The 26101-nt window shown below is 68.8% G+C and overlaps 4 protein-coding genes across 5 annotated transcripts; 1 reads left to right on the forward strand and 3 right to left on the reverse strand.

The window, feature by feature from the left end:
* Positions 1-294: 294 nt before the first annotated feature.
* On the reverse strand, positions 295-16476 carry SYMPK (symplekin scaffold protein). Its single transcript, XM_072848738.1, has 27 exons — positions 16299-16476; positions 13126-13241; positions 12206-12271; positions 12072-12125; positions 11219-11292; positions 10815-10941; positions 10497-10746; positions 10238-10408; positions 9730-9969; positions 8505-8659; positions 8264-8414; positions 7278-7491; positions 7034-7184; positions 6720-6955; positions 6361-6442; positions 6175-6288; positions 5948-6095; positions 5714-5874; positions 5517-5625; positions 5347-5447; positions 5127-5217; positions 3818-3919; positions 3534-3721; positions 1172-1345; positions 855-941; positions 522-750; positions 295-443 (listed from the first exon to the last, which is right to left on the reverse strand). The coding sequence occupies exons 1-27, from the start codon at positions 16459-16461 to the stop codon at positions 295-297; spliced, it is 3903 nt and encodes a 1300-aa protein (XP_072704839.1). The 5' UTR covers positions 16462-16476.
* A 204-nt stretch (positions 16477-16680) lies between these two features.
* On the reverse strand, positions 16681-18487 carry IRF2BP1 (interferon regulatory factor 2 binding protein 1). Its single transcript, XM_072848801.1, has 2 exons — positions 18399-18487; positions 16681-18010 (listed from the first exon to the last, which is right to left on the reverse strand). The coding sequence occupies exon 2, from the start codon at positions 17903-17905 to the stop codon at positions 16838-16840; it is 1068 nt and encodes a 355-aa protein (XP_072704902.1). The 5' UTR covers positions 17906-18010; positions 18399-18487; the 3' UTR covers positions 16681-16837.
* A 2048-nt stretch (positions 18488-20535) lies between these two features.
* Positions 20536-23773, forward strand: CCDC61 (coiled-coil domain containing 61). The gene is made up of 13 exons (XM_072848739.1): positions 20536-20568; positions 21208-21359; positions 21444-21526; positions 21625-21782; positions 21856-22008; positions 22085-22217; positions 22316-22398; positions 22491-22615; positions 22707-22785; positions 22886-22950; positions 23049-23127; positions 23232-23479; positions 23567-23773. The coding sequence occupies exons 2-13, from the start codon at positions 21212-21214 to the stop codon at positions 23662-23664; spliced, it is 1452 nt and encodes a 483-aa protein (XP_072704840.1). The 5' UTR covers positions 20536-20568; positions 21208-21211; the 3' UTR covers positions 23665-23773.
* Positions 23774-24098: 325 nt separating this feature from the next.
* BLOC1S3 (biogenesis of lysosomal organelles complex 1 subunit 3) lies at positions 24099-25689 on the reverse strand. Of its 2 annotated transcripts, none has more exons than XM_072848875.1 (2): positions 25582-25689; positions 24099-24843 (listed from the first exon to the last, which is right to left on the reverse strand). In XM_072848875.1, the coding sequence occupies exon 2, from the start codon at positions 24839-24841 to the stop codon at positions 24347-24349; it is 495 nt and encodes a 164-aa protein (XP_072704976.1). In that variant the 5' UTR covers positions 24842-24843; positions 25582-25689; the 3' UTR covers positions 24099-24346. The 2 variants fall into 2 exon arrangements, with proteins under 2 accessions (XP_072704976.1, XP_072704977.1); XM_072848876.1 differs by having other exon boundaries at positions 25565-25625.
* Between the last annotated feature and the right edge of the window lie 412 nt (positions 25690-26101).

Consider the following 26101-nt stretch of genomic DNA (forward strand, 5'->3'; position numbering starts at 1 on the left):
CCCCACCCCGGCACCACCCCCTTGGAAACCAGGCTCCGCCCCCCCGCCGCCACTCAAGCCCCGCCCCCGAGGCGCGAAACCCCGCCCACCCAGCCTCAGGCCGGCACCGCGCCCCCTACAGGGCACCCCGAGCATCTCAGGGTGCCGGGGGGGGGGGGGGGGGGTGTCCCCCCACCCCGCGGGGGGGCCCAGGGTGCCCCCCCAAAGCAGACACAGCCCCAGAGCTGCTCCCACGCCTTTATTGAGCTCAGCAGCACCCCAGGGTGCGGGGGGGGGCCCCCCCGCCCCCCTCCCTCAGCTCTCGGCCGGCCCTGGGGGGGCATCGGGGGCCCCCCCGGGGGGCACCTCGGGGCTCTGGGTGCCGGGGGGCGGCTCCGAGGAGGGGGCTGCTGGGCGCTGCCTCGGCCGGGGGCGGCTGGGGGGCTCCGTGCTGGCAGGGGGTCCTGGAGAGAGAAAGGGGGGTTAGAGATGGGGACCCCCCAAGAGGGGGCAGAGAGGGTGCTGGGGGGGGGTGTGCATACCTTGGGGGGCTGCGGAGGGGTCAAGGGTGGCGTCGGGGGGACCCGGCTCCCCTGAGCTCTCCTCATCCTCGGGGACGCTGATGAAGATGGGGGGGGGCTCGAGGTCGGCCCCCCCCAGGTCAGGGGGTGCCTCGGGGGGGGGGGGCCCCGCGCTGGGACCCCCCCCCGGGGCTGGGGGCACCGCCTTCCCCTTCGCCTCCTCCTCGCTCGCCCGCTTCGGGGGCTTCTCCTGGGGGTCAGAGGGAGGGGGTGAGGGGGGCCCCTGCCTCGCCCCTTGCCCCGGGGGGGGGGGCACCCCAATATCCCCCACCCCCAAAACTCCGCGCGCCCCACCTCTCCGGGCGGCCCCTCCCGGGCGTCGGGCTCGTGGCGGGCGGAAGCCTCCAGGATGGCCATGGTGGAGAGCGGGATGTGGGCTTGCTGGGGGGGCACAGAGTCAGTGGGGGGCACAGGGTCAGTGGGGGGCACAGTCGCCCCCCACACCCCTGGGCACGCTGGGAGTCCCGCCAACCCCCGTGCATGCTGGGAGAGCCCCCCAAGCATACTGGGAGGGCTCCCCCTGTACTGGGGCATGCTGGGGGGGGTGGTGGTGTCTGTGTGTGTCCCCCGCCCCGGGGGGTCACTTGGGGGTGGGGGGCTGGGGGTGTCACCTGGTGGGGGGTGAGGGCCCGGACGTGGCTGAGCAGGGGCTCGCGGAGCTCGGGGCACTTGTCGAAGATGGCGGCCAGCTGGGGGGGCAGCTGCAGGACCACCTGGAAGGACTGGGGCTTCGTGCGCTGGCAGCACTTGATGAAGCCCTCCCAGACCTTGGGGTACTTCCACACCTGGGGGGGGACAGAAGGGGGGGTCAGGGGGGGCCCTGGGGGCACCCCCCCGGCCCTGGTACCCAGGGGTGACAGGGGGAGTGGCGGCTGAGCATGGGTAGCCGGGGGGGGGTGTGTGTGGAGGGACACCCGTGGGGACAGACACCCGTGGGGACAGACACCCGTGGGGGGACAGCCAGGGAGAGTGGGATGGGAGGGACAGAGACCCAGAGGGACGGGGGGGACAGACACCCAGAGGGACAGAGACCCAGGGACAAGGGGACAGGAGGGACAGACACCTGGGAACACAGGGACGGGACAGACAGACGCGCAGAGGGACAGACACCCAGGGACAGGGGGACAGGACAGACAGACACCCAGAGGGATAGACATCCACATAGAGACACCTTGGGACACTGGGACAGGACAGACAGACACCTGGGGACACCAGGAGAGGACAGACACCCAGAGGGACAGACACCCAGAGGGACAGACACCCAGGGACAGGGGGGCAGGACAGACAGACACCCAGGGACAGGGGGGCAGGACAGACAGAGACCCAGAGGGACAGACACCCAGAGGGACAGCAGGGCAGGACAGACAGACACCCAGGGACAGCAGGACAGGACAGACAGAGACCCAGGGACAGGGGGGCAGGACAGACAGACACCCAGAGAGACAGCAGGACAGGACAGACAGACACCCAGAGAGACAGCAGGACAGGACAGACAGACACCCGGAGGGACAGACACCCAGGGACAGCAGGACAGGACAGACAGACACCCAGAGGGACAGACACCCAGAGGGACAGCGGGGCAGGACAGACAGACACCCAGAGAGACAGCAGGACAGGACAGACAGACACCCAGAGGGACAGACACCCAGAGGGACAGCAGGACAGGACAGACAGACATGCAGAGGGACAGACACCCAGGGACAGGGGGGCAGGACAGACAGACACCCAGAGGGACAGACACCTGGGGACAGCAGGACAGGACAGACAGACACCCAGGGACAGCGGGGCAGGACAGACAGACATCCAGAGGGACAGACACCCAGGGACAGCAGGGCAGGACAGACAGACACCCAGAGGGACAGACACCCAGAGGGACAGCGGGGCAGGACAGACAGACACCCAGAGAGACAGACACCCAGAGAGACAGCAGGACAGGACAGACAGACACCCGGAGGGACAGACACCCAGGGACAGCAGGACAGGACAGACAGACACCCAGAGGGACAGACACCCAGAGGGACAGCGGGGCAGGACAGACAGACACCCAGAGAGACAGCAGGACAGGACAGACAGACACCCAGAGGGACAGCAGGACAGGACAGACAGACATGCAGAGGGACAGACACCCAGGGACAGGGGGGCAGGACAGACAGACACCCAGAGGGACAGACACCTGGGGACAGCAGGACAGGACAGACAGACACCCAGGGACAGCGGGGCAGGACAGACAGACATCCAGAGGGACAGACACCCAGGGACAGCAGGGCAGGACAGACAGACACCCAGAGGGACAGACACCCAGGGACAGCAGGGCAGGACAGACAGACACCCAGGGGGACAGACACCCAGAGGGACAGCGGGGCAGGACAGACAGACACCCAGAGAGACAGCAGGACAGGACAGACAGACACCCAGAGGGACAGACACCCAGAGAGACAGCAGGACAGGACAGACAGACACCCGGAGGGACAGACACCCAGGGACAGCAGGACAGGACAGACAGACACCCAGAGGGACAGACACCCAGAGGGACAGCGGGGCAGGACAGACAGACACCCAGAGAGACAGCAGGACAGGACAGGACAGACAGACACCCAGAGGGACAGACACCCAGAGGGACAGCAGGACAGGACAGACAGACACCCAGAGGGACAGACACCCAGGGACAGGGGGGCACGACAGACAGACACCCAGAGGGACAGACACCTGGGGACAGCAGGACAGGACAGACAGACACCCAGGGACAGCGGGGCAGGACAGACAGACACCCAGAGGGACAGACACCCAGAGGGACAGCAGGACAGGACAGACAGACACCCCGAGGGACATCAGGAGGGGGCAACCAGCGCCCCCCCCCCCCCCAGCCCCCGCCACCCAGGAGGACCAACCAACACCCACCCCGGGCCCACCAGCTCCCCCCCCCCCCCGAGGCGGGCCGGACAGACGGACAGCCAGCCGGACAGCCAGCCCGACCTGCTTCATGATGAGGCGGGAGAGGATGTTCATGACGAAGCCGCCCAGGCGGGGGTACATGGTGAGGGCCTGGATGACGGTGCGCATGAGGAGCATGGGGAGGGGGCTCTGCTCCATCAGCTGCTGCATCACCACCGCCAGCACCTCCGAGGTGTAGACGTTGCGCTCGGCGAAGCACAGGTTGGTGGCTGCGGGGACGCAGGGGACGCAGACAGGACAAGGCGGCGTCACCACCTCGCGTCACCTTCCCCAGCCCGCCCGGCCCTGCCGCCGGCGTCACCCACCCTTGATGATGGACTTCATGTCGCACTTGGAGGAGTCGATGTTGTGCAGGGCGATCAGCAGCTCGCCCGGGTTCAGCGGGGACACGGTCGAGGCGCCGTCACCTGCGAGGGGATGGCACCGGGGGTGGCCCCGGCCCTCAGGTGGTCGGGGTGGGGATGGGGTGCAGGTGGCAGGGCTGGTGGCCCGCCCCGTGGTGGCCCCAGAGGTGAGGACTGTCCCTGGGGTCACCCTGCGTCCCTGCAGCCGTTCCCAGGGAGGTGGCATGTCCCATGTCCCATGTCCCACCCCAGGGAGGTCCCATGTCCCCACAGCAGGTACTGGGACTGTCCCCAGGGATGTCCCACCCCAAGGAGGTCCCATGTCCCACCCCAGGATGGCCCCGTGTCCCCACAGCGGGCACTGGGACGTCCCATGGTGTCCCACCCCAAGGAGGTCCCATGTCCCACCCCAGGGAGGTCCCACATCCCCACAGCAGGCACTGGGATGTCCCACGCCAAGGAGGTCCCATGTCCCACCCCAGCATGGCCCCGTGTCCCCACAGCAGGCACTGGGACGTCCCATGGTGTCCCACCCCAAGGAGGTCCCACATCCCACCCCAGGGAGGTCCCATGTCCCCACAGCAGGTACTGGGACTGTCCCCAGGGATGTCCCACGCCAAGGAGGTCCCATGTCCCACCTCAGGGAGGTCTCATGACCCCACAGTGAGCACCAGGACTGTCCCCAGGGATGTCCCATGGTGTCCCACCCCAAGGAGGTCCCATGTCCCACCCCAGGATGGCCCCATGTCCCCACAGCGGGCACTGGGACTGTCCCCAGGGATGTCCCATGGTGTCCCACCCCAGGGAGGTCCCATGTCCCACCCCAGGAAGGTCCCACATCCCCACAGCAGGCACTGGGATGTCCCACGCCAAGGAGGTCCCATGTCCCACCCCAGGGAGGTCCCATGTCCCCACAGCAGGTACTGGGACTGTCCCCAGGGATGTCCCATGGTGTCCCACCCCAAGGAGGTCCCATGTCCCACCCCAGGGAGGTCTCATGTCCCCACAGTGAGCACCAGGACTGTCCCCAGGGATGTCCCATGGTGTCCCACCCCAAGGAGGTCCCATGTCCCACCCCAGGAAGGTCTCATGTCCCCACAGTGAGCACCAGGACTGTCCCCAGCGATGTCCCATGGTGTCCCACCCCAAGGAGGTCCCATGTCCCACCCCAGGATGGCCCCATGTCCCCACAGCGAGCACTGGGACTGTCCCCAGGGAGGTGCCAGGCTCCGTGTCCCATCCCGGGGCTGTCCCTGTCCCTGTCCCCTACCGTGCTGCGTCCCCAGCAGGCGGTTGAAGACCTCCTTGACCACGATGGGGTTGAGCTTGATGAGTTTGGGCAGCGCCTGGATCACCTCTTTCTGCACCCCAAACAGCAGCGCTCAGCGGGCGGACGCGAGGGGAGGGGACACAGATGGAGGGGACACGGAGGGAGGGAGGGGACACGGAGGGAGGGAGGGGACACGGAGGGAGGGAGGGGACACTCTGACCTTCTCCAGCCCGTTGAGGACAGGGATGAGGAACCTCACGTCCGGCAGCCGCTTGTGATAGAGGTCGCGGACCCTCTTCACCAGCTCGGGTGACGGCGGCACTGCCAGGAGGAGGCGGCACGTCACCGCGGGTCACGTGCCACCCCGCCGCGTCCCCCCCCGTCCCCTACCTTTGTCCGTCAGGCTGTGCAGGCAGCGCGTCACCAACGTCTCGGCTCCCTTGGGGCAGTTCTCCACCAGCAGCAGCAACTCGGGCGAGTTCATCCCCATCCCGCGGATCTACGGAAGAGCCACCGCCGGCGTCACCGGGCCGCCGCGTCCCCCCACGTCCCCTCAACCCCCCTCCCCGCCCCGTCGCGGGTCTCACCGGCTGCTCGATGACCCGCAGGACGGTGCGCTTGATGTCGGCGATGGCCTCGGTGTAGACGGAGGCCAGCTCGTGGATGAGCTTGTGGTTGTGGGGCAGCAGCGCCAGGTAGAGGTAGAGGCACTGCTTGATGGTCTCCTCCGTCCACGGCGCCGCCACCTCTGCGTCACACACGGCGTCACCGGAGCCCCGGGGACTCCCCCAGTGGGGCGTCACCCCATCCCCAAAACTCACCCGTGTCCTTGTCGGCCCCGAAGAGGACGGAGGGTGGGTTGGGGTGCACCAGGAGCTGCAGGTAGTTGAGGGCGAACTTCTCCACGTACTCCCGCAGCTGGTCCTTCTCGTACATGCGCTTGATGAACAGCAGGGCCTGCTGGCGGACCTGCGGGGCGGCCCCGTGTCACCGCTGCGGGGACAGGAGCGTCCCTCGGGGCGCTGGTGGCCGAGCCCCGCGCCGGTACCTTGTCCTTCTCGTGGGAGCTGAGGTCCAGCAGGACGTGGAGGTACTGGAACTGCCGCGACGGCCGCTTGAAGATGAGGTCGCGCAGGGTGGACATGCCCAGGTAGGTCCGGCTCTGCGAGGGGATGGCGGTGAGGGACACCGGGGCTTGTCCCCGTGTCCCCAGCCTCGTGTCCCCAACTCCCACCTCGTCCTCGCAGTACTTGCGGATGACCTCCAGCGCGCTCTCGGTGATCAGCGGCGCCTCCAGCACCACTTTGGTGAAAATCCTGTCGGGAAACGGACGGCGTCGGGGTGGGGACACCAACCGGGGTGGGGATGCCACCGGGGTGGGAACGCCACCGGGGTGGGGACGCCAGCCGGGGTGGGGACACACACGGGCAACCCTGGGGACCATCTGGAGGGATGTCGATGGCCCGAGAGCTGCGGCTCCCACCGTGCTGGCTTTCCGGAGCCCGACAAAGCAGCCGATGGCACCGTCCCATCCCTGGTGGCACCGTCCCGTCCCCGGTGGCACCGTCCCGTCCCCGGTGGCACCGTTCCTACCCGTCCTTCTGATCGGGCTTCTCCTGGAGGCCGGCGAGGAGCCCGATGAGACACTCGTCGTAGCGTTCCAGGCTGCCGGCGGGGAAGCGGCTCAGGTAGGCGTTGTACTCCTGGAAGAGCCAGGCGAAGGCCAGGTCCAGGCGGCCGCGGATGTCATCGAGGATGAAGGCCAGCACCTCGCTCTTCAGCGGCACCTCGAACTGCGTCACCAGCGAGGCCAGGATCTTCACGCGGGCCTGTCGGGGGGAAGCAAGAGGGTCCGGGTGAGATTTTGGGGGGGCTCACTCCAACGCCGGGGGAGGTGCCGGGCGTACCTGGGCGGCCCCGCTGCAGGCGACGGCGCGCTCGGCGCGCAGGATGCGCTTGACGGCGCTCAGCTTCAGCTTCTCCATCTGCGCGTCGCTCAGCGGCTTGAGGACGTCGCCCAGGCGGAAAACCTTCTTGCGGCCGCCGGCGCCCGCCAGCCTTGGAGAAGGAGGGTGCAGGGGGGGAGAAAGGATCCGTCAGCACCCACGGGTGCTCCCCCGTGGGGGCCGCGAGGCGGCGGGGGGGGCTCACCGGGGCTGCGTGGCCGGGATGATGGGCTCAGGGCGACGTTTGGCTTGGGGGGCTTCCTCCTCCAGCAGGTTGGCGGCCGAGCCTTGGGCACCCAGCACCGAGATGGCCTGGCCCTGGGCCAGCGCCGACAGCCGCCGTTTGATCACCACGCTCTCCGGCTTGGCCGTCTTCTCCTCCTTCGGCTCCTCCTTCAGGTGCTTCGTCTGCTCCACGCCTGAAACGGTGCGACGGAGACGCCTGACTCCTCGCCGTACTTTGGTTCGGGTTAAGGAGCAACCGGCCTCACCTCCTCAGGGTGAACCTGCGAGCGGGAAAGCTCCCGGCTCACGTAGAAAGGAGTGAAAATATGCGGGGAAATATTTCAAAAGACCGTTTTGAAACGCAAAAACGCAAGATAATCCAAGTAGAGAACAAGATACTGAGCTAAAACGAAGACATCTCTCTTGACGACACTATAACTATAGAATTAACGCTAATTCATTACTAATCCACGTAGCTACGCGATATTACGATGACGTTGGATAGATAATTCAATTAGACGTAAACGGTTGGCAAAGCCTGAGACTAAGATCGGACCCAGCCGCGCTTAGGCTCAATAAGGAGTTTAGAAAGCCAGAGGGTCTGCTCTGAACCTCGGGACTCCACGGAAGGGTCCTCCTCACTCGTCGCGTCTCCGGTCTCCGCGTGAATCCTTCTAACTCGATTCTAACCCAATTTCCCCTCGCGTGCGGTAATTAATAAGGCGAACCTTGCCATCGACCTTAACGAACCCCGACTGTTAAACTCCGTTAAGCTCCATCCGACTTCTCCAGCTCTGCCGAACCCTTCTTTTACCTCGATAAAACACGTCGCCGCTGCTCTCTGGCGAGTGAGGCGCGCTGCCCCCGTCCGCGACAAACGGGGAGGGACGAGCACCCCGAAAAAGCGCTGCCGTGGAGGAAAAAGGAGGGGACGACGCAACCGGGACACGCGCAACCCCCGCTCACCCGGGCCCAGCCCCGCCGCCGTCATCTGGGTGGCCATGAGCCGGGAGAGGTGCTTGATCTGCGCCTCGGTGCCGGCCGACTCCACGGGGGTGTAGGTGGCCTGGAAGGAGGCGGGCATGGCCTCGGGCAGGTACACCATGCTGATCAGCACCTGCAAAAAGAGGGGGGGACACCACCTTAGACCCCCCCCCCCAAAAAAAAGTGACGTATCCGCCCCGGCGCCGCGTTCCCGGTCCCTAACCAGGTTGGCGACGTTCTCCGGGGTGAGGAGCGGCTGCAGGAACTCGGCGGTGATGTCCGTGTCCGAGGGGACGCTGGTCTGGCCGGCCGCTTTGGGTGCCGCCGCCGTCGTCGGTTCCAGGTCCTTGTCCTCATCATCCTCGCCCAGGGGGGGCTCTGCCAGGATGGGGGGGTCAGGGTCCCACGGAGGTCCCCGGGGGGTTGATCGGCCACCACCAGGCAGCGGAGACCCCACATGGGGGGGGGGGGGGGGGGCTGTTGTGCCACCAGTGGTTCCCAGGAGAGGACTGGGAGGACTGGGAGGGTGCTTAATGCCACCACCCTTGTCCAGGAGAGGACTGGGAGGACCCTGAGGGGCACTGGGAGGACCTGGGGGGTGTTCGATGCCACCACCCACCCCCAGTGTGACCAGGAAAGGACTGGGAAGACCTCAGGAGGGACTGGGAGGACTCTGAGGGTGTGCTGTGCCACCACCACCTACCCCCAGTGTCACTGGGGGGAACTGGGAGGACCCCAGGAGGGACTGGGAGGACTCTGAAGGGCACTGGGAGGATCTGGGGGGTGTTTAATGCCACCACCCACCCCCCGTGTGACCAGGAAGGGACTGGGAGGACCTCAGGAGGCACTGGGAGGATCTGGGGGGCGTTTAATGCCACCACCCATCCCCAGTGTGACCAGGAAAGGACTGGGAGGACCCCAGGAGGGACTGGGAGGACCCCGAGGGTGTGCTGTGCCACCAACAGCTACCCCCAGTGACACTGGGGGGGGAACTGGGAGGACCCCAGGAGGGACTGGGAGGACCTGGGGGGCATTTTATGCCACCACCCATCCCCAGGAGAAACCAGGAAGACCCCGGGTGGCACCAGGGGGACTTTAGGGGGGTGTAATGTCACCACCTGTCCCCAGGCGGGGACTGGGAGGACCCTGGTGGGCACCAGGATGACCCGAGGGGTATTTAATGTCACCGCCTGTCCCCAGAAAGGACTGGGAGGGCTCCGAGGGTACCTAGTGCCACTGTGCGACCCCAGCAAGGACTGGGAGGGCCCTGGGTGACACTGGGAGGACTTTGGTGGGGAGGGTTGTAATGTCACCGCCTGTCCCCAATGTCCCCAGGAGGGCACCGGGAGGACCTGAGGGGCATTTAATGCCCCAGAGGGAGCTGGGAGAGCCCCGAGGGTGCGTAGTGCCACCGGGGAGGGGACAAAGGGCGACACGCCGGGTCTCACCAATCTTCATCTTCTTGAGGGCGGCGTCGGGCTCGTCGCGGGGTCGCTTGCGGGCGTCGCGGGGGCTGGGCATGCTGCGGGCGATCTCGGCCTGTTGGGTGCCCAGGTCGACGAGGAGGGTGGTGATCTGGGGCTGGAAGTCCCCCGAGGACGGGTGCCGCAGGACGCTCAGGAGATGCAGCTTCAGGTTCTTCCGGACGCTGCTCACCTGCGACTTGGCCAGGGTGGGGGGCAGGTTGGCTGCAAGGTTGGGGGGGACACACGATGGGGACACTGCGTTAGGGACGCCTGGGGACATGGGACACCCCGATTTGGGTGGCAGCGGGGTTCTCGGTGAGACGGAAGGTGGGTGCTTGGGAACCGGGACCGAGGACGTTTGGGTCCACCTTGGGAGGTGGCCGTGGGGACCTTGGGGATCCAGGGCTCCCCAGGGGAGCGGGACGAGCCCGGGACCCCCCCCCACCCTGCGTCACCGTCACCCGGTGACAGCCGGTGAGATGGTGTTTACCGTGGAGGGTCTCGTAAGCTTGGATGACCTCGGCCATGAACATGGGCCGCTGGCGGGCGATGGTGGCCAGGGAACCCAGGGCGGCCGTCAGGTTGATGCTGGAGATGGCCGGGTGCACCATGAACTTGAGGAGCTGCTCCAGGGCGGCCTTGCCCTCCTCCCACAGGACGTCTGCGGGGACACGGCGGGGGACGCGCGCTCATTGGGCGTCCCCCCCCCCCGGCTCTCGGAGGAGACCCCACCGCCCCCGCGGCCTCACTGTATTTGATGTAGGGGTGATCCTTGGGGATGCGCTCGAGGCTGATGTCGTTCTCGTGACGTTTGGGGACGTCGGAGTCGGCCATGCGGGGCGAGAGGGTGATGATGAGCCCCTCCACGAACTTGATGGCGTGGGTGCGGATGCCGTCATTGTCCGAGTCGAGGAGGAGGATGATGTCGCTGGCCATGGCCGCCATCATCTCCCAGCAAGCCTCCTGCAGCTCGCTGATCACCTTCGATTTCACCATCCACTGCGGGGAGAGAGGGGTTAAAACATCCCCCAGCACCCATGGGTGCTCTTTTCCAGCGGGTGCCTCACCTGCAGGGCCACCTTGTAGAGCTGGGTCATGGTGAGGATGGCCTTCTTCACCACGTTGACGTTCTCGTCCTTCAGCAGCATGTTGAGGTTGGCGATGAGCTTCAGCAGCAGCTCGATGTCCCGCTTGCTGGAGGGGAGGGGACACAAACGGGTGGGGGAGAACACAAATGGGTGGGGGGGGGCCACAAATGGGTGCTCCCACATGGCCCCCCACCTCCCAAGATGGTCTCCCAGGGAAAAAGGGGTGCTCAGCATCCGCTCGGTGTCCCCAAAACCCTGGATGGGGCACATCCGGACACGGGGGACGCTGGTGTGCGCCCCAGGGCCCGAGAGCGGGTGCTCAGCACCCACCCACCCGCCCGCCTCGGCCCCCCGCAGGGTGACACCCCCCCACCCCCCCTTACCAGGCCTCCTCGATGAAGCCCACCACGAACTTCCGCACCTCGATGGACTTGACGGCCTGGAAGGCGATGATCTCCTGCGGGGACGGACACGGGGGGCTCAGCACCGGGCTGGATCCATCCCAAACCCCTCCAGATCCATCCCAACCCCCCTGGATCCATCCCAAACCCCTCCAGATCCATCCCAACCCCCCTGGATCCACCCCAAACCCCCCGGATCCACCCCAAACTCCCCCGAATCCATCCCAGCCCCCCCGGATCCATCCCCAACCCCCCCGGATCCCTCCCCAACCCCTGGATCCACCCCAGCCCCCCCGGATCCATCCCAAACCCCTGCATCCACTCCAACCCCCGCCAAATCCACCCCAACCCCCCGAATCCATCCCAGCACCCCCCGCCCCGGATCCATCCCAGACCACTGGGATCCATCCCAAACCACCGTGATTCACCCCAAAACCCCCTGGATCCATCCCTGACCCCCCGGATCCATCCCAACCCCCCGGATCCATCCCCAACCCCCGGATCCATCCCCAACTCCCCCTCAAATCCATCCCAGCCCCCCCCGGATCCATCCCAGACCACTGGGATCCATCCCAAACCCCGTGATTCACCCCAAAACCCCCAGATCCATCCCTGACCTGCCCGGATTCATCCCCAACCCCCTGGATCCATCCCAACCCCCCGATCCATCCCCAACCCCCCGATCCATTCCAACCCCCCGGATCCATCCCAACCCCCCAGATCCATCCCCAACCCCCCTGGATCCATCCCCAATCCCCCGGATCCATCCCAACCCCCGGATCCATCCCCAACCCCCCGAGATCCATCCCCAACCCCCCCGATCCCCCCCGCTCACATCCAAGAAGTTGTCCAGCAGCGTGGGGTCCTTATTGATGATCAGCTCCTGCACCTGGGGACAGAGGGACGCGGTGGGGACGCGGGGACGGGCACAGGGACACGGGGACGGGGCCACCCCCCCCCGCCGCTCACCTGCTTGAGCAGGTTGATCTTGGCGTCGTTGCTGATCAAGGCCGCCTGGTTGAGGAGATCCACCACCTGCGGGGCGGGGGGTCCCCCGAGCGTCCCCAGCGTGTCCCACCCCCCTCCCCCCGCCGTGGGCCACCGCTGGATCCCCTCGAGGTGGCCGCCGTCTCCCCAGACTGGATCTCTGCCCCCCCCGCCTTGGCCAAAGCCACCACGTCCCCTTGGAAGTCACCACAGCCAGATCCCCAGGGGAGTGGATCCCCGGGGGGGGGGGGGGCAGGATCCACCCCCCAATTTCCCCAGATCCCAGGGACCCTCTCCCTCCCCCCATCCTGGGGATCCACTCCCCCCCTTCCCTAGATCCTGGGGATCCTGCCCCCCCCAATCTCAGGGGACCATGGCCCCCCTCCCCAGGGATCCCAGGGACCCTCTCCGTCCCTGGATCCTGCCCCCATCCTGGGGGACCCTATCCCCCAGTGGATCCCAGGGACCCTGTCCCTCCCCAGATCCTGGGGATTCTGCCCCCGCCCCCCCTCCCTGGGGATCCCAGGGCCCCTGTCCCTCCCCAGATCCTGGGGACCCTGTCTCCCCCAGTGGATCCCAGGGCCCCTGCCCCCCCTCCCTGGGGATCCCAGGGCCCCTGCCCCCTCACCCTGGATCCCAGGGCCCCTGTCCCTCCCCAGATCCCAGGGACCCTGCCACCCCCCATCCCCAGGGACCCTGCCCCCCCTCCCGGGGATCCTAGGGATCCTGTCTCCCCACCGCGCTGGATCCCAGCAACCGTGCCCCTCCCCAGATCCCGGGGATCCCCCCTCCATTCCCCTGGATCCCAGGGATCCTCCCTTCTCCCTCCCAGATCCTTCCCCCCCATCCCAGCCCCCCCCAGTGGATCCCCCCCCCAGCGGATCCCCCCAGTGGATCCCCACCCGCTCGGAGGTGCTCATGCCGTCGCTGCCGCACTCCTCCTCGCTGAAGAACTGGGAGGCCACGCTCATGCGGGGGCTGGGGCCCTCGGCCCCCCCCGGCCCCGCCATGGCCCTGCCTGGGGGGCACGACCGCGTCACACCCTATACGGCCCCGTATAGGGCTCCCAGCGGCTCCTATAGGGCCCCGAAAGGCCCCATACGGCACCTGGGATGCTCTATAGGGGCCCTGGGTTGTCCCAAGCGCCCTGTACGGCTCCTGGATGTTCTATACGGCCCAGACACTCTCCATATGGTCCCTGTGATGCTCTATAGGGCCCAGAGACATCCCATACGGCCCCAGGCGTGCTGTATACAGCCCCAGCATGCTCTATACTGCCCAGAGACTTCCCATACAGCCCTTGGGGTGCCCTGTGTGGTCCCAGCATGCTCTATACTGCCCAGAGATGCCCCATACAGCCCCCGGGATGACCTATATGGCCCCAGGATGCTCTATACTGCCCAGACATACCCCATATGGGTCCTGCGATGCTCTACGTGGCCCTAGGACACCCTATACTACCCAAAAACACCCTATACAGCCCCTGTGATGACCTATACGGCCCAGAGACATCCCATACGGCCCCTGGGATGCTCTATATGGCCCCAGAATGCTCTATACTGGCCAGAGACTTCCCATACAGCCCTTGGGGTGCCCTGTGTGGTTCCAGCATGCTCTATACTGCCGCACGATGCTTTATACGGCCCAGAGATGCTCCATATGGCTCCTGCAATGCTCTATATGGCCCCAAAATGCTCTATACTGCCGAAAGACATCCCATACAGTCCCTGTGATGCCCTATATGGCTCCTAGGTGCTGTATACTGCCCAGACATGCCCCATAAGGCTCCAGGATGCTCTATACTGCCCAGAGATGCCTCATACAGCCCCTGGGGTGACCCTATATGGCCCCAGGATGCTCTATACTGCCCATAAACGCCCCATACGCCCCCTGTGATGACCTATACGGCCCAGAGACATCCCATATGGCCCCTGGCATGCCCTATATGGCCCCAGCAAGCTCTATACTGCCCAGAGACTTCCCATACAGCCCTTAGGATGCCGTGTGTGGTCCCAGCATGCTCTATACTGCCCAGAGATGCCCCATACAACCCCTGGGATGCCCTATGCAGCCCCAGAATGCTTTATATGGCCCAGACATACCCCACATGGGTCATGTGATGCTCTATACTGCCCAGACACACCCCATACAGCCCCTGGGATGACCTATATAGCCCCAGAATGCTCTATACTACCCAGAGATGCCCTATACAGCCCCTGTGATACCCTATACGGCCCAGAGACATCCCATACAGCCTCTGGGATGCTCTATACGGCCCTACGATGCTCTATATTGCCCAGAGACACCCTCCTTGCATGCTCTATATGGCTCCACCATGCCCTATACTGCCCAGAGATTCCCCATACAGCCTTTGGGATGCCCTGTGTGGTCCCAGCATGCTCTATACTACCCAAAGATGTTCCATACAGCCCTTGGGATGCTCTATATGGCCCCAGGATGCTCTATATGGTCCAGAGATGCCCCATAAGGCCCCAGAATGCTCTATATTGTCTAGAGATACCCCATATAGCCCCCTGGGATGACCTATACGGCCCCACAATGCTCTATACTGCACAGAGATGCCGCATACAGCCCCTGGCATGACCTATATGGCCTCAGGATGCTCTATACTGCCCAGAGATGCCCCATATGGCCCCTGGGGTGCCCTATACAGGCCAGAGACATCCCATATAGCCCCTGGCATACCCTATATGGCCCCAACATGCTCTATACTGCCCAAAGACGCCCCATACAGCCCCTGGAATGCCCTATATGGCTCCAGGATGCTTCATATGGCCCAGAGATGCCCCATATGGCTCCTGTGATGCTCTATACAGCCCTAGAATGGCCTATACTGCCCAGAGACATCCCATAGAGTCCCTGGGATGCCCTATACGGCCCCAGGATGCTCTATACTGCCCAGAGATGCCTCATGCAGCCCCTGGGATGACCTATATGGTTTCCAGATGCTCTATACTGCACAGACACATACCATACAGCCCCTGGCATGCTCTGTATGGGTCCTGGATGCTCTATATAACCCACAGACTCCCCATACAGGCTTTGGGATGCCCTATACAGCCCCAGAATGCTCTATACTGCGCACACATGCCCCATACAGCCCCTGGGATGCCCTATACGGCCCCAGGACGCTCTGTATGACCCAGGGATGTCCCATACAGCCCCTGTGATGCCCTGTGTGGTCCCAGGATGCTCTATATGGCTCCAGAAATGCCCTCTATAGCCCCTCGCATGCCCTATATGGTGCCTGGATTGCCCTGTACAGCCCCAGGTTGCTGTATATGGCTCCTGGGCTGCACTATACAGCACAGAAAGGCGCCATACAGCCCCTGGGATCCCCTATATGGCCCCTGGGATACTCCAGCTGCCCCCGCAGTGCCCTATACAGCTCCTGGGATGTCCCATACGTCCCCTCCCCAAGTTACTGCTAACCCAGGCCCCTATGCAGCGCCTGCCCCGGGCCCTGCCATCACACCCACCCTATAGAACACCATTCCCACGCAGCCCCAGCCCCTACAGAGCCCCCCCCCCCCCCCCCCAGCACCTTATAGAAAGCCCTCCCTCCATACATCCCCCCAGGGGCTCCCACCTCCTATAGAATCCTGTTTCCCACACAGCTCTACGCCCTATAGCCCCCCCCCAACACCTCCACCCCCTATGGCGCCCTATCTTCACCCACCCCGTGTCCATACACACCCTATAGTGCCGACACACCTACCCCCGCCCCTATAGGCGCCTATAGCCCCCGCCCCGCCACGGCCTCCCCTTCCCCCCCGAGCCCAATTCCCCACACACCCCACGTCCCCCCACCCCCACACACTGCCCAGGACCCTATAGAGCCCCTTCTCCCCCGCCCCCGACTCCCCTATAGGAGCCTATACCCCCCAGCCCCACACGGCCTCCTCCCCATAGAGCCCCACCGCCTCGCGCCGCGCCCCACCGCTCCCTACACACGGCCCGGGCCCTATGGAGCCCCCGGGGCCCTATAGACCTCCCCTCCCGCCCTGCAGGCCCCTATGGAGCCCCCTCCCCTATAGAGCCCCCATCCCCTCACCGCCACCCGCGCGCTCGGCGGCCTCCGCTCGCCCCTGCGCACGCGCAGCCACGCCCCGCCCTAACGTCAGCGCGAATGGACCCGCCGGGAGCTGTAGGCCGAGGGGCGGGGCTTCTCTCGGCTCCGCCCCCCGCCAGGACGCGGGGAGGGGCGCAGCGCGCATGCGCGGGGGCGCGCTGGGGGACCCCAATTGCCCCACGCCCCCCCCCGCACCCCAGTTCTCCCCCTCGCCCCCCACAAACCACGGCTTAACCCAACCCCCAAAACCAAACCATCGCTTTATTGACCCAAAAGCCGCCCCTCCCCCCACCAAAAAAAACCCAACAGAGTTTTGGGGACCCCCACCCCACCCCGCAGGGGACAGGCACTGTCACCCCCTCCCCGGGCTGCGGTCGGGCTCCCAAAACAAGGCCTGGGGGGGGGAAACTGAGGCACAGGGGAAGGGGGGACAGGCATGGGGGGAGGGGAAACTGAGGGGGGGGAGGGGGAAACTGAGGCACGGGGGGAGGGGAAACTGAGGCACGGGGGGCAGGCGTCCCTCAGGGGTCCCGCTCCCTCTTGACGCGGACGTCGCCGGCCAAGATGGCGGCGATCTCGCCCTGCATGAAGGCCCAGGGGAGGCCGGAGCCGGCCAGGGGACAGCGGCCCCCGCTGGGACAGTGCACCTCCGCCCCGGCCCCCCGCGCCCGGATGGCGCGGCGGGCGCAGGGGAAGCAGAAGCGGTGCGCCGGCACGGCGGGGCACTGCACAAAATGGGTGTCCTCCAACCGCTGCCGGCACAGCCCGCAGCACAGCGGCGGCGCCGGCGAATCCTCTGCCGGGCGACGAGCGACGGGCGCTTCCTCGGGCTCCGGCGACGCTTTGCGACGCCGGCGCGGCGGCGGCGGCGGGTGCTGCTGCGGCAAGGCTTCGGGTGCCGGCGGGTGGCGGAAGAAGCGGACGGCTTCGGTGAAGAGTTCGCCCAGCAGCCGCCAGTCGCCGCTGCCCTGGCGCTTCTCGTACTCCAGGTACTTGTAGCCGGAGGAAATGGCTTTGCCGGGCGACCGCAGGCAGTCCTGGAACATCTGCTTGGCCAGGCCCAGCACGCCGGCGTAGACGCTGCCGGAACCGCAGGGGTACTCGGCAAAGAGCTTCAACTCAAACTCGAAGCCGGGCCGGGGCGCGGCGTCGAAGGCGAAGACTCGTCCCACCAAGGCGTGATCCTTCCGGAAGCGGACGTTGAAGGGAGCGCAGCCGGCAAGGGCGGCGAGGCGTTCCCGCACCGCCGGTGGCTTTCCCGGCCAGTCCTCGGCGCGGCCGCGCATGGCTTCGCTCAGCTCCGCCAAGCACTCGGCTCCACGCGGGCGGCACGGCACCGGCACCGGCGGCGGCGGGGGGCCGCGACGTTCGGGTGTCGTCTCCTCGGGACGGCTCGGCGGGACGTCGCGGTGCCGGCTCTCGGCGTGGCTGTGCCGGAGGCGCCGGGCGGCCTCCAGCAGCGGTTCGATGCGGTCGGCACCTTCGAAGTTGACGCAGCCGCGGCAGACGGCCTCGCTGAAGTCCCACACCACGGCCCAGGGCGTCTTGGGCAGGTCGCACAGGTAGCACCACTGCCGCCGCCACGACATGGCGGGGGGGGCAGGGGGGGTCGCCGGGACCCCTCCTCGGCGCGGCCCCTTCCCGGAGGGGTCTCCCTCGGCGGGTGCTCCTCTGCGGGACCCCCGGGCGGGGCCCTCTGGGCAGAGACACCTCAGAGGGTCCCCTCGGTGGGTCCCCCCCTCAGCAAAGACCCCTCAGAGTGTCCCCTTGGAGGGTCCCCCCACAGCAGAGCCCCCTCACAGGGTCCCCCCCTCAGCACAGCCCCCCTTGGAGGGTCGCCCCACAGCAGAACCCCCTCAGAGAGTCCCCCTTCAGCAAAGACCCCTCAGAGTGTCCCCTCGGAGGGTCCCCCACACCAGAGCCCCTCAAAGGGTCCCCTCGGTGGTTCCCCCTCAGCACAGCCCCCTCAGAGGCTTCCCCTCACACAGCCCCCCGGGGCCCCCTCACCGGTTGTCCCCACAGCTCAGCCCCCTCACAGGGTCCCCTCAGCCCGTGTGTCGTCCCCCCCCCCCGTTTACATACCGGCCGCGCGCGCCTTAAAGGGGCCGCCGGAGCGCGGCGGGACGGGAGGAGGACCGAGGCGGGGGGACAGCAGTGCGCCTGCGCGGGGCGGGCCGGCGACCAGTGCGCCTGCGCGCACGCCTGCGCGCAAGGCGGGGAGGTGGCTGGGGGGGTGGCGCATGCGCGCGGAGCGGAGGGCGCGGGGCGGGGGGGACTGCGCGTGCGCGGGAGCAGGTGGGTGTGGCCGTCAGCGGGAGGGGCGTGGCCGGGGCAGCCCCCATGTGGGCGGCAGCCCCCGCGCGAGGGCGCGCACGTGTGCGAGGGAGAGGGGGCGGGGCTACAGCGCCCCGCCTGCCGCCGCGGTGGGCGGGGCCCCACGTGCCCCGCCCCCAGGGCTCCCGGAGCGCCCCCCCGCCCCGGTGGGTACTACCCCTGCCTGGCCCCGCCCCCTTGGCACAGACCCCGCCCCAATCCCCGCCCTCCACGCCGTGGACCGGCGGGGCGGGGCGATCTCGCCCGTCCCTGGGCGCTGTCGGACCACGCCTCCCTCCCTTTGACTACGCCCCCATGGCCACGCCCCCTCCCCGGCCCCGCCCCGCAGCTGCCGCCGCTCGGGCAGTGCCGGTGCCGGTGCCGGTGCCGGTTCCCCGTGGATCCCGACCCGCCCGTCTCCCGCAAGCGGCCGCTCGAGACCCTCCGGAGGCTTCCAGCACCAAGCGCTCCCACACCGGCGGTGAGGACGCCCCGGGACCCCCCCCCGGGACCACCGGGAACCCTCCCTAGGACACCTCCGGGACCCGCCGCTGCCCCCGGGACCATCCCCGGTACCGGTCGCGGACCTCCTCGCCATGGGGTTGGGGCCGGGTGGGGCACCGGCGGTACCGGGGACGGACCAGGAGACATCCGGGGGGGCATCGGGGGTCATGGCCCCGGTAACGGCGGGGGGGGACCCCCCCAATGTCCCCCCTGAGCCCCCCCCCGGGGAGAGGGAGCTATCCCACAATGCCCCGGGCGCGGGATGCTGAGGGAAATTCCCATCAGCCTTTGCGGCGGGAGGGGAGGAGGGGGGAGTTTCCCACAATGCAGCGCTGCCGCGGGGGTGGGGGAGGAGATCCCTGGATTGGGGGCGCTGGGGGTCCTGGGACCCCTATGGGTCCGGTCCTCGGGGTGCCCCTGGGGGTGCAGGGGTGGGGGTGCAGGGGTGATGGTTTGGGGGTGCAGGGGTGGGGGTTTGGGGGTGCAGGGTGCGCGGCTTCCAGGTTGGGGGTGCGGGGCTGTGGGGCCACACACGGCCCCACGGCCAGACCCACGGCCGGGTCCTGCCTGAGAGGGGCTGCTGGGAGACCCCAGGGCAGTTTGGGGGTGCGCTGAGGGGGCTGGGGGTGTTTATATTTGCTCCCACCCCATTTTGGGGGGGGGCTGCCCTCCCCCCAACCTTCTGGGGGATTCGGGGCCTTGGGGCTGCCCCACCCCCACCCCCATTTCAGGGGATATTTTGCAATTAGGGGATACCCCCAAATATTGGGGTGCTCGGGGGTGGGGGTCGCGGGTCCTGCCCCCCTCCCGCTCTGTCCCTGCTTAATTAAACTGGTTCGAGGTTCCATTGCTTCTCTCCTTGTCTGTGCCCCGCCCCCCGGTCTGTGCCCCGCCCCCTGATCGTGTCCTCCCCTCCCAGCCCCGCCTCATGCCCCGCCCCCTGTTCCATGTCCCCCCCCCCCCCCTCCCCCCTCCCGTTCCTGCTCCCCGCGGGCGTGAACGAAGCGGGCGTTACAGTTATCAATGGGAGGGGGCGGGGCCACGCGGTGATCAATGGAAGGGGCGGGGCCACGCGGTGATCAATTGAAGGGGGCGGGGCCTCCCCGGGGCGGAGTCGCGGTTCCTTCCCAGCAGGGGGCACCACAGGCGCGGGTCGCTCCTCCCCTTTTTCAGGGGGAATGACTGACAGCCGCATCAACCAATGGTTCCGCGGAGGTGGGGGCGGGCCCCGCCTGACAGCCAATAGCAGCGTGAGGCTGCAGGGCGGCGAAGTAACGGCCTGCAGCCTCAGCCGGAAGGAGGCGGGGGGACTGAAGTGAGAGGCGGCGGGGACAGCCAATAAGAAGGCGGCACGGGACGTGGCCGGCCAATGGGGCGGGGGCAGGGCTGCGGGGGGCGGAGCTGCGGCTGAGGCGGCGGCGGATCGCGGCGGGCGGTGAGTGACCGGGGCCGGCACCGGGGTCCCTGGGCCTGTCCCCGCCGTCCCCCGGGCTGTCCCCGGGGCTCCGGCCCGGTGACCGTCCGGGGGGGGCTCTGCGGCCCCCAGCAGCCCCCCCAGGCCGGGCTTCCCCCGGTATCTGCCGCCTAAAGAGCCCTTCCAGGCCCGGACCCCCCCCCGGTACCCCCAGAACAGCCCCCGGCCCCCCAGTGCCCCTCAAATCAGCCCCCCCAATGCCCTGAACCCCCCCTTCTCCCCCAAACAGCCTCCCCAAAGCCCTGGGTGCCCCCAAGTAGCCCCCCAAACCCTGCCCCCCGCTCCCCCAAGCAGCCCCCCAATCCCTGGGTCCCCCAAGCAGCCCCCCAACAGCCCCCAAAGCCCTGGGCCCCCCCCACTCCCCCAAGCAGCCTCCCCAAAGCCCGGGGCTCCCCATGTCCCTCTGTGCCCCCCCCCCCCCACATCCCTGGGGCTCCCCTCCGCTGGCCCCCCTCAGTGCTGCGGCCTCCCCTCCTGCTCCCCCAAAATTCACCCCCCAACCCCCTCCCCCCGAGCTGCTGGGACCCGGGTCCCCTTTCCCAGGGGTGCCCCCACCCATCTTCTGGGGGGGCTCCCATGGGTGCCCCCCCCCTTCCCCAGCACCATGGGGGAGCCGCGGTACCTACAGGCCGACTACGCCTTCCGGCACGGGGGGCACGCCGTCCGGCTGACCCTCGCCCCCTCGGCGCTGGGGGTCGAAGTGGAAGCCCCCCTCACCGCCGACCAGTGGAAGGGGGAGTTTGACGCCGCCTGTGAGTCCTGGGTGGGGGGGGGGATTGAGGGGACCCCCATCCCCAGACGCTGACTCACCGACCCTGCCCCTCCTTTTCTCGCAGTCATCGAGGAGCTGACCCACAAAACGGGGAATTTCAAGCAGTTTGGCGTTTTCTGCAGCATGTTGGAGTCGGCGCTGACGCGGGTGAGGCCGGCACGGCTCCCCACCCCCCCCGTAGCGCCGCCGCATTTCGGGGGGTCCCCACCGAGCCCCCCCCTGCCCCCCGCTTTTCTCCTCCGCAGAGCAGCGACTCCGTCAGCCTGGAGCTCCTCACCTACGCCGACCTGCAGACCCTGCGCAGCCGGAAAGTGGGGGGGATCCCCCGGCCCCCCCCTTCCGCCGCGTCCCCCCTCAGCGCCAAGCGCTACCTCATCCTCGTCTACTCTGTCGAGTTCGACAGGTGACGAGGGGACAGCGGGCGGGGGGGACGCGGCATGGGGGGGACACCGGCCTCACCCCCCGGCCCTTTCCAGGATCCACTACCCGCTGCCGCTGTCCTACGCCGGGAGGCCGGATCCTGCCGCGCTGCGCAGGCTGGTGCGGGAGCTGAGGGAGGAGCTGGCTCAGCTCCGGGCTCGGCACGGCGAGGATCACCGAGACGCCGAGATCCGGCGGCTGCGGGACGAGTGAGCGGGTTGGGGGGGGGTTGGGGGGACCCCCGCTTTGCCGTCACATCCCCCCCCAAACCCCCCCCTTTCCCAGGCTGCGGCGGGCCCTGGAGGAGAAGCGGGCGGTGGAGGCGACGGCGCTGCGGCGAGCGACGCGGCGGTTGGAGGACGAGCTGCTGCGGGAGAAAGCCCGGCACCAGCGCGAGCAGCGGCAGCTCGCCGCCGAGGTGGGTCGAGGGTGTTGGGGGGCTGCCGGTGGCGGTGTTGGGGGGGCTGCCGGCAGCGTGGTTTTCCCTCCTCCTCCTCCTCCTCCTCCTCCTCGCAGCTGGCGGAGGCGAAGGCGTCGGAGCGGAGGCTGCAGCTGCGGGTGCAGAGCCTGACGGCCGAGCTGGCTGCCTGCAGGAGGGGGTGAGGCTGGGCTGGGGGGCCACGGCCCCCGGGAATGTGGGGTGTCCCCCCCCGCCACAGTCACCCCCTCACGGCGTTGGTCCCCTCGGCAGCCACCGGACGCCCGCCGGCGCAGCCCTCCGCCCCCAGGAGAGACGCTCCCCCTCCGGCACCCGGCTGCGTTCGGCGTCCCGGGAGAGCCGCGGTGGCAGCCGGGGCCGGTCCCCGTCGCCCGCAGGTGAGGGACACTTGGGGACACGCACAGAGAGGGGGGGGAATGCGCAGTTTGCCCCCTCCCCACCCCCGCCCCCTCGGCCCCTCCCCGCCAGGCCCCCGCCCACCACGCTTCGACCCCACCGCCTTCGTCAGGGCCCGGCAGCGCCGGCAGAAGGAGGCCGAGCTCAAAAAGTAAGCGGTGACGCCGGCGTTGTCACCGTCCCCGTCCCCTCCCTCCCCCGGCGCTGGGGGGGGACCCCTCACCCCTCACCGCTGTCTCCCTTGGGCGCAGCCAGCGGCGCGGGGCGGCTTTCGGCAGCGCCAGCCCGGTGAGGAGCCGCGGACGCAGCTCCTCAGGTGAGTGGGGAGCGCCAGGGGTGGGTGGGGGGCACCCAGTGGGTGCTGGGGCTCCTTCCCTGAGCCCCCTGCCCCCCCCCCCAAATTTCTCCCCACAGCTGAAAGCATCCGGAGCCGGCGCTCGGCGGTGAGCTCCGGCAGCGAAGCCGATGAGCGCTCCCAGCCCCTGCCCCCCAGGTAACCGCCGGGGTGGAGGGCAGGGCGCTTGGGTCCCCCGCATGGGCACCCCGAGCCCCCCCCCCCCAGAGCACCCCTTAACGTCCCCCCACCCCCTCGGGCAGGGGCAAGAGGGTGACCCGCGCCCGCAGACCCCTCAGCGCCTCGTCCTGCAACGGCCCCGGCGCGGTGAGTGGCCACCCAGAAGCCTGGGACCCCCCTCCCCTCTCTTTGGGGTGTCCCCCCCCGCACCCCCAAAGTGGGGGACACACACCGGTGCCACCCCACCTCCTCCCTCCACCCCCAGGCCCTCGCCCGCCCGCCGGCCACAAGCCACTTGTGGGCACCGCTGCTGACAAGCGCCCCGGTAAAGGTGAGCCCCCCACTTTGTGACCCCACTCTGCATTTTTGGGGTGCCCCCACCCCAATTCAGGCCTTTTTTTTTAACATCCCCCCCCAGAGAACCGCCACGAGGAGCCCTCGGCTGACCTGGCCGAGATCGACGCCCGGCTGCAGGCGCTGCAGGAGTACATGGACAGGCTGGACACCCGCACGTGACCCCCCGTGTCCCCCCTGGGGACCCCCATGTCACCCCCAGGGACCCCGTACTCCCCCCGGGGACGCTCGCCCTTCCCTGTGTCCCCAGAGGGTGACAGAGCTGGTGTGGGGCGAGTGTCGTGTGTCCCCCCCCCAATTAAACTCTCGTGTGGCCCCATGGCGTGTCCTGCTTCTTGCGGGGGGACCCCCTGCGTGTGTGTCCCCTGTCACTGTCCCCTTGTCCCCACTCGCTGTCCCCCTCCCCTGTGTCCTGCTGCTGGGGACACGGCGGGAGGGACGTGGCCAGATGACAGTGCCAGGGCTTGGGGACACGGGGGACGCGGGACACGGCCCTGGACCACCACCGAGCTCAAGGGCCACCGCATCCACGTCACCCGCTCCATGGCCTGACACCCCGGGGCGTCCCCGTCCCCCCTCCGGTGACACCGCTGTCCCCATGGCCGTCCCCGCTGCGGCGGTGCCACCGCCGGGGCTTTATTCAGCTCCACGTCACACAAAACGGCGGCGGTTGGGGACGACGAGCGGCTGGAGCCGGCCCGGGGGGGGGGGGGCCCGCAGTTCGGCGCCGACGGCGGCCACCGGCGAGGACGTCACCGCACGCGACCCAGGCGAGGCGTCTCTGCGCCGAAACCGCCGCGGTGCCGCTTCGGGGCGTCGGGTGCCTCGGCGCGGGGACGTCGGTTCAACGCGCCGGCAACGGCTCCCGGATGTCGGGCAGGAGGCGGCAAGCGGTGACGATGTCGACGGCGGCGGCTACGGCGCGAAGGTCGCGGCGAGCCAGGCGCAGGCAGTGGGCGGCGGCGGCGGCGGCGGCCTGCGCTCGCCCCAGGGCCCCCCCGAGCCCCCCCAGGTGCCGGGCGGCGCGGCCGTAGCTCTGCCGCAGGGCGCTGCCCACCGCCCCCCGCAGCCGCCCCGAGCCCTCCCGCAGCCGCTGCTGCAGCAGCGAGGGGTCCCCCCGGCTGCGCCCCCAAACCGCCGCCGGTTCTTCCGGCACCGCCGGGGGGGTCTTCGGCCTCTCCTCCTCCTCCTCCTCCTCTTCGTCCGTCTCGGAGGCTTCGCCCGGGACCTTCAGCCCGGCCCCGGGGGTGCCCCCGGCCGCCCCCCCCGGCAGCTCCGGCTCCGAGTCGCTCTCGGAGGCTTCGCCCGGGACCACCCGCGGGGGGCGGGGGGTGGCCATGGCTGGGGGAGGGGGGGGTCGGGGGGGTCAAAGGGCAGCACCCCCCGTGGCCCCCACCTGGGGGACACGCTGGGGGCTGGGCCCCGGGCTGCTGCCGGGCCGCTGCTCCCCCTCCATGCGTGGAGCCCCCACGGGGACCCCCCCCCACCCCTACGGGGACCCCGACCCCCACAGTGACACCCCCCACCCCTACGGGGACCCCTGACCCCCACAGTGACCCCCCACCCCTACGGGGACCCCGAACCCCACGGGCAGCCCCCAGCCCTCCACAGTGACCCCTTCCAGCCCCACGGAGACCCCCCAGCCCCCGGGCACCCCCTAGACCCCCACAATGACCCCCCAGCCCTATGGGGTCCCCCAGACCCCCTCACCCCCACAGGGACCCCCAGCCCCCACAGTGACTCCCCACCCCCACAGTGAGCCCCCTAGCCCCACGGGGACCCCCCAGACGCTCCCCACGCTCACGGGGACCCCCAGTCCCCCCTCGTGACCCCCCAACGCCCACGGGGACCCCCCGCGCCCACGCCGACCCCCAGCCCCCCACAGGGACCCCCAGCCCCACAGGGACGCTCCCAGACGCCCCCACGCCTACAGGGACCCCTCCAGCCCCCCCACAGTGACTCCTCCAGCCCCACGGGGACCCCCACACCCCCGCGCCCACGCCGACCCCCAACCCCCCCACAGTGACCCCCCAGCCCCACGGGGACCCCCTCAGCCCCCCACCTCCGGGGATCCCCCACCTCCTGCCTGCCGCCGCCGCAGATCACATGACGGGCGAGCGCCGCGTCACGTGTGACGGGCGGCCGCCACCCGGAAGTGCCCTCACTCGGCATGGCGGGCCGGGCGCTGCCAGCGGGCGGCGCATGCGCGGGGCGGGCAGCGGGGAGTGGGTGCGCTCTGCCCCCTGGCGGCGGGAGGGGGAGCGCTGCGGCGGGAGGCACTGGGGGGGACTGGGGGGACTGGGAGGGGACTGGGGGGCACTGGGGGGACCCTGGTGTCCCCAACCCCCAGGACCCCCACGTCCCCCGTCGCAGAGAGGCCCCGATGTCCCCGCCCCGCCCCAGGGACACGGGGACACGGCGAGCGCTGGCGACCGGTTTAATGGGGACCCCGAGGGGTCCCGCTGGCCCCTGGTGGCACCTCCCGGGGACAGCGGGGACCGAGGGGGGACAGGCCTGGGGTGGCCCCTGCCCGGAGACATCCCTGTCCCTGTCCCCAGCCCTGTGTCCAGAGCCACCATGTCCTTGTCCCCACCTCTGT

Source organism: Ciconia boyciana, chromosome 33 (assembly GCF_034638445.1).
Source record: "Ciconia boyciana chromosome 33, ASM3463844v1, whole genome shotgun sequence".
In the NCBI taxonomy this organism is placed as follows: domain Eukaryota; kingdom Metazoa; phylum Chordata; class Aves; order Ciconiiformes; family Ciconiidae; genus Ciconia; species Ciconia boyciana.

Excerpts from the sequence above, each read along its gene's own strand:
- CCDC61 (XM_072848739.1), top strand. The coding sequence starts at position 21,212 with ATGGGGGAGCCGCGGTACCTACAGGCCGACTACGCCTTCCGGCACGGG. Across the intron at positions 21,783-21,855 it reads TACTCTGTCGAGTTCGACAG|GATCCACTACCCGCTGCCGC; the intron begins GTGACGAGGGGA and ends GGCCCTTTCCAG. Across the intron at positions 22,616-22,706 it reads CCGGTCCCCGTCGCCCGCAG|GCCCCCGCCCACCACGCTTC; the intron begins GTGAGGGACACT and ends CCTCCCCGCCAG.
- IRF2BP1 (XM_072848801.1), bottom strand. The coding sequence starts at position 17,905 with ATGTCGTGGCGGCGGCAGTGGTGCTACCTGTGCGACCTGCCCAAGACG.
- SYMPK (XM_072848738.1), bottom strand. The coding sequence starts at position 16,461 with ATGCGCGCTGCGCCCCTCCCCGCGTCCTGGCGGGGGGCGGAGCCGAGA. Across the intron at positions 11,293-12,071 it reads TGCTGGACAACTTCTTGGAT|GAGATCATCGCCTTCCAGGC; the intron begins GTGAGCGGGGGG and ends CCGTCCCCGCAG. Across the intron at positions 1,346-3,533 it reads CCCGCCTCATCATGAAGCAG|GTGTGGAAGTACCCCAAGGT; the intron begins GTCGGGCTGGCT and ends GTCCCCCCCCAG.
- BLOC1S3 (XM_072848875.1), bottom strand. The coding sequence starts at position 24,841 with ATGGCCACCCCCCGCCCCCCGCGGGTGGTCCCGGGCGAAGCCTCCGAG.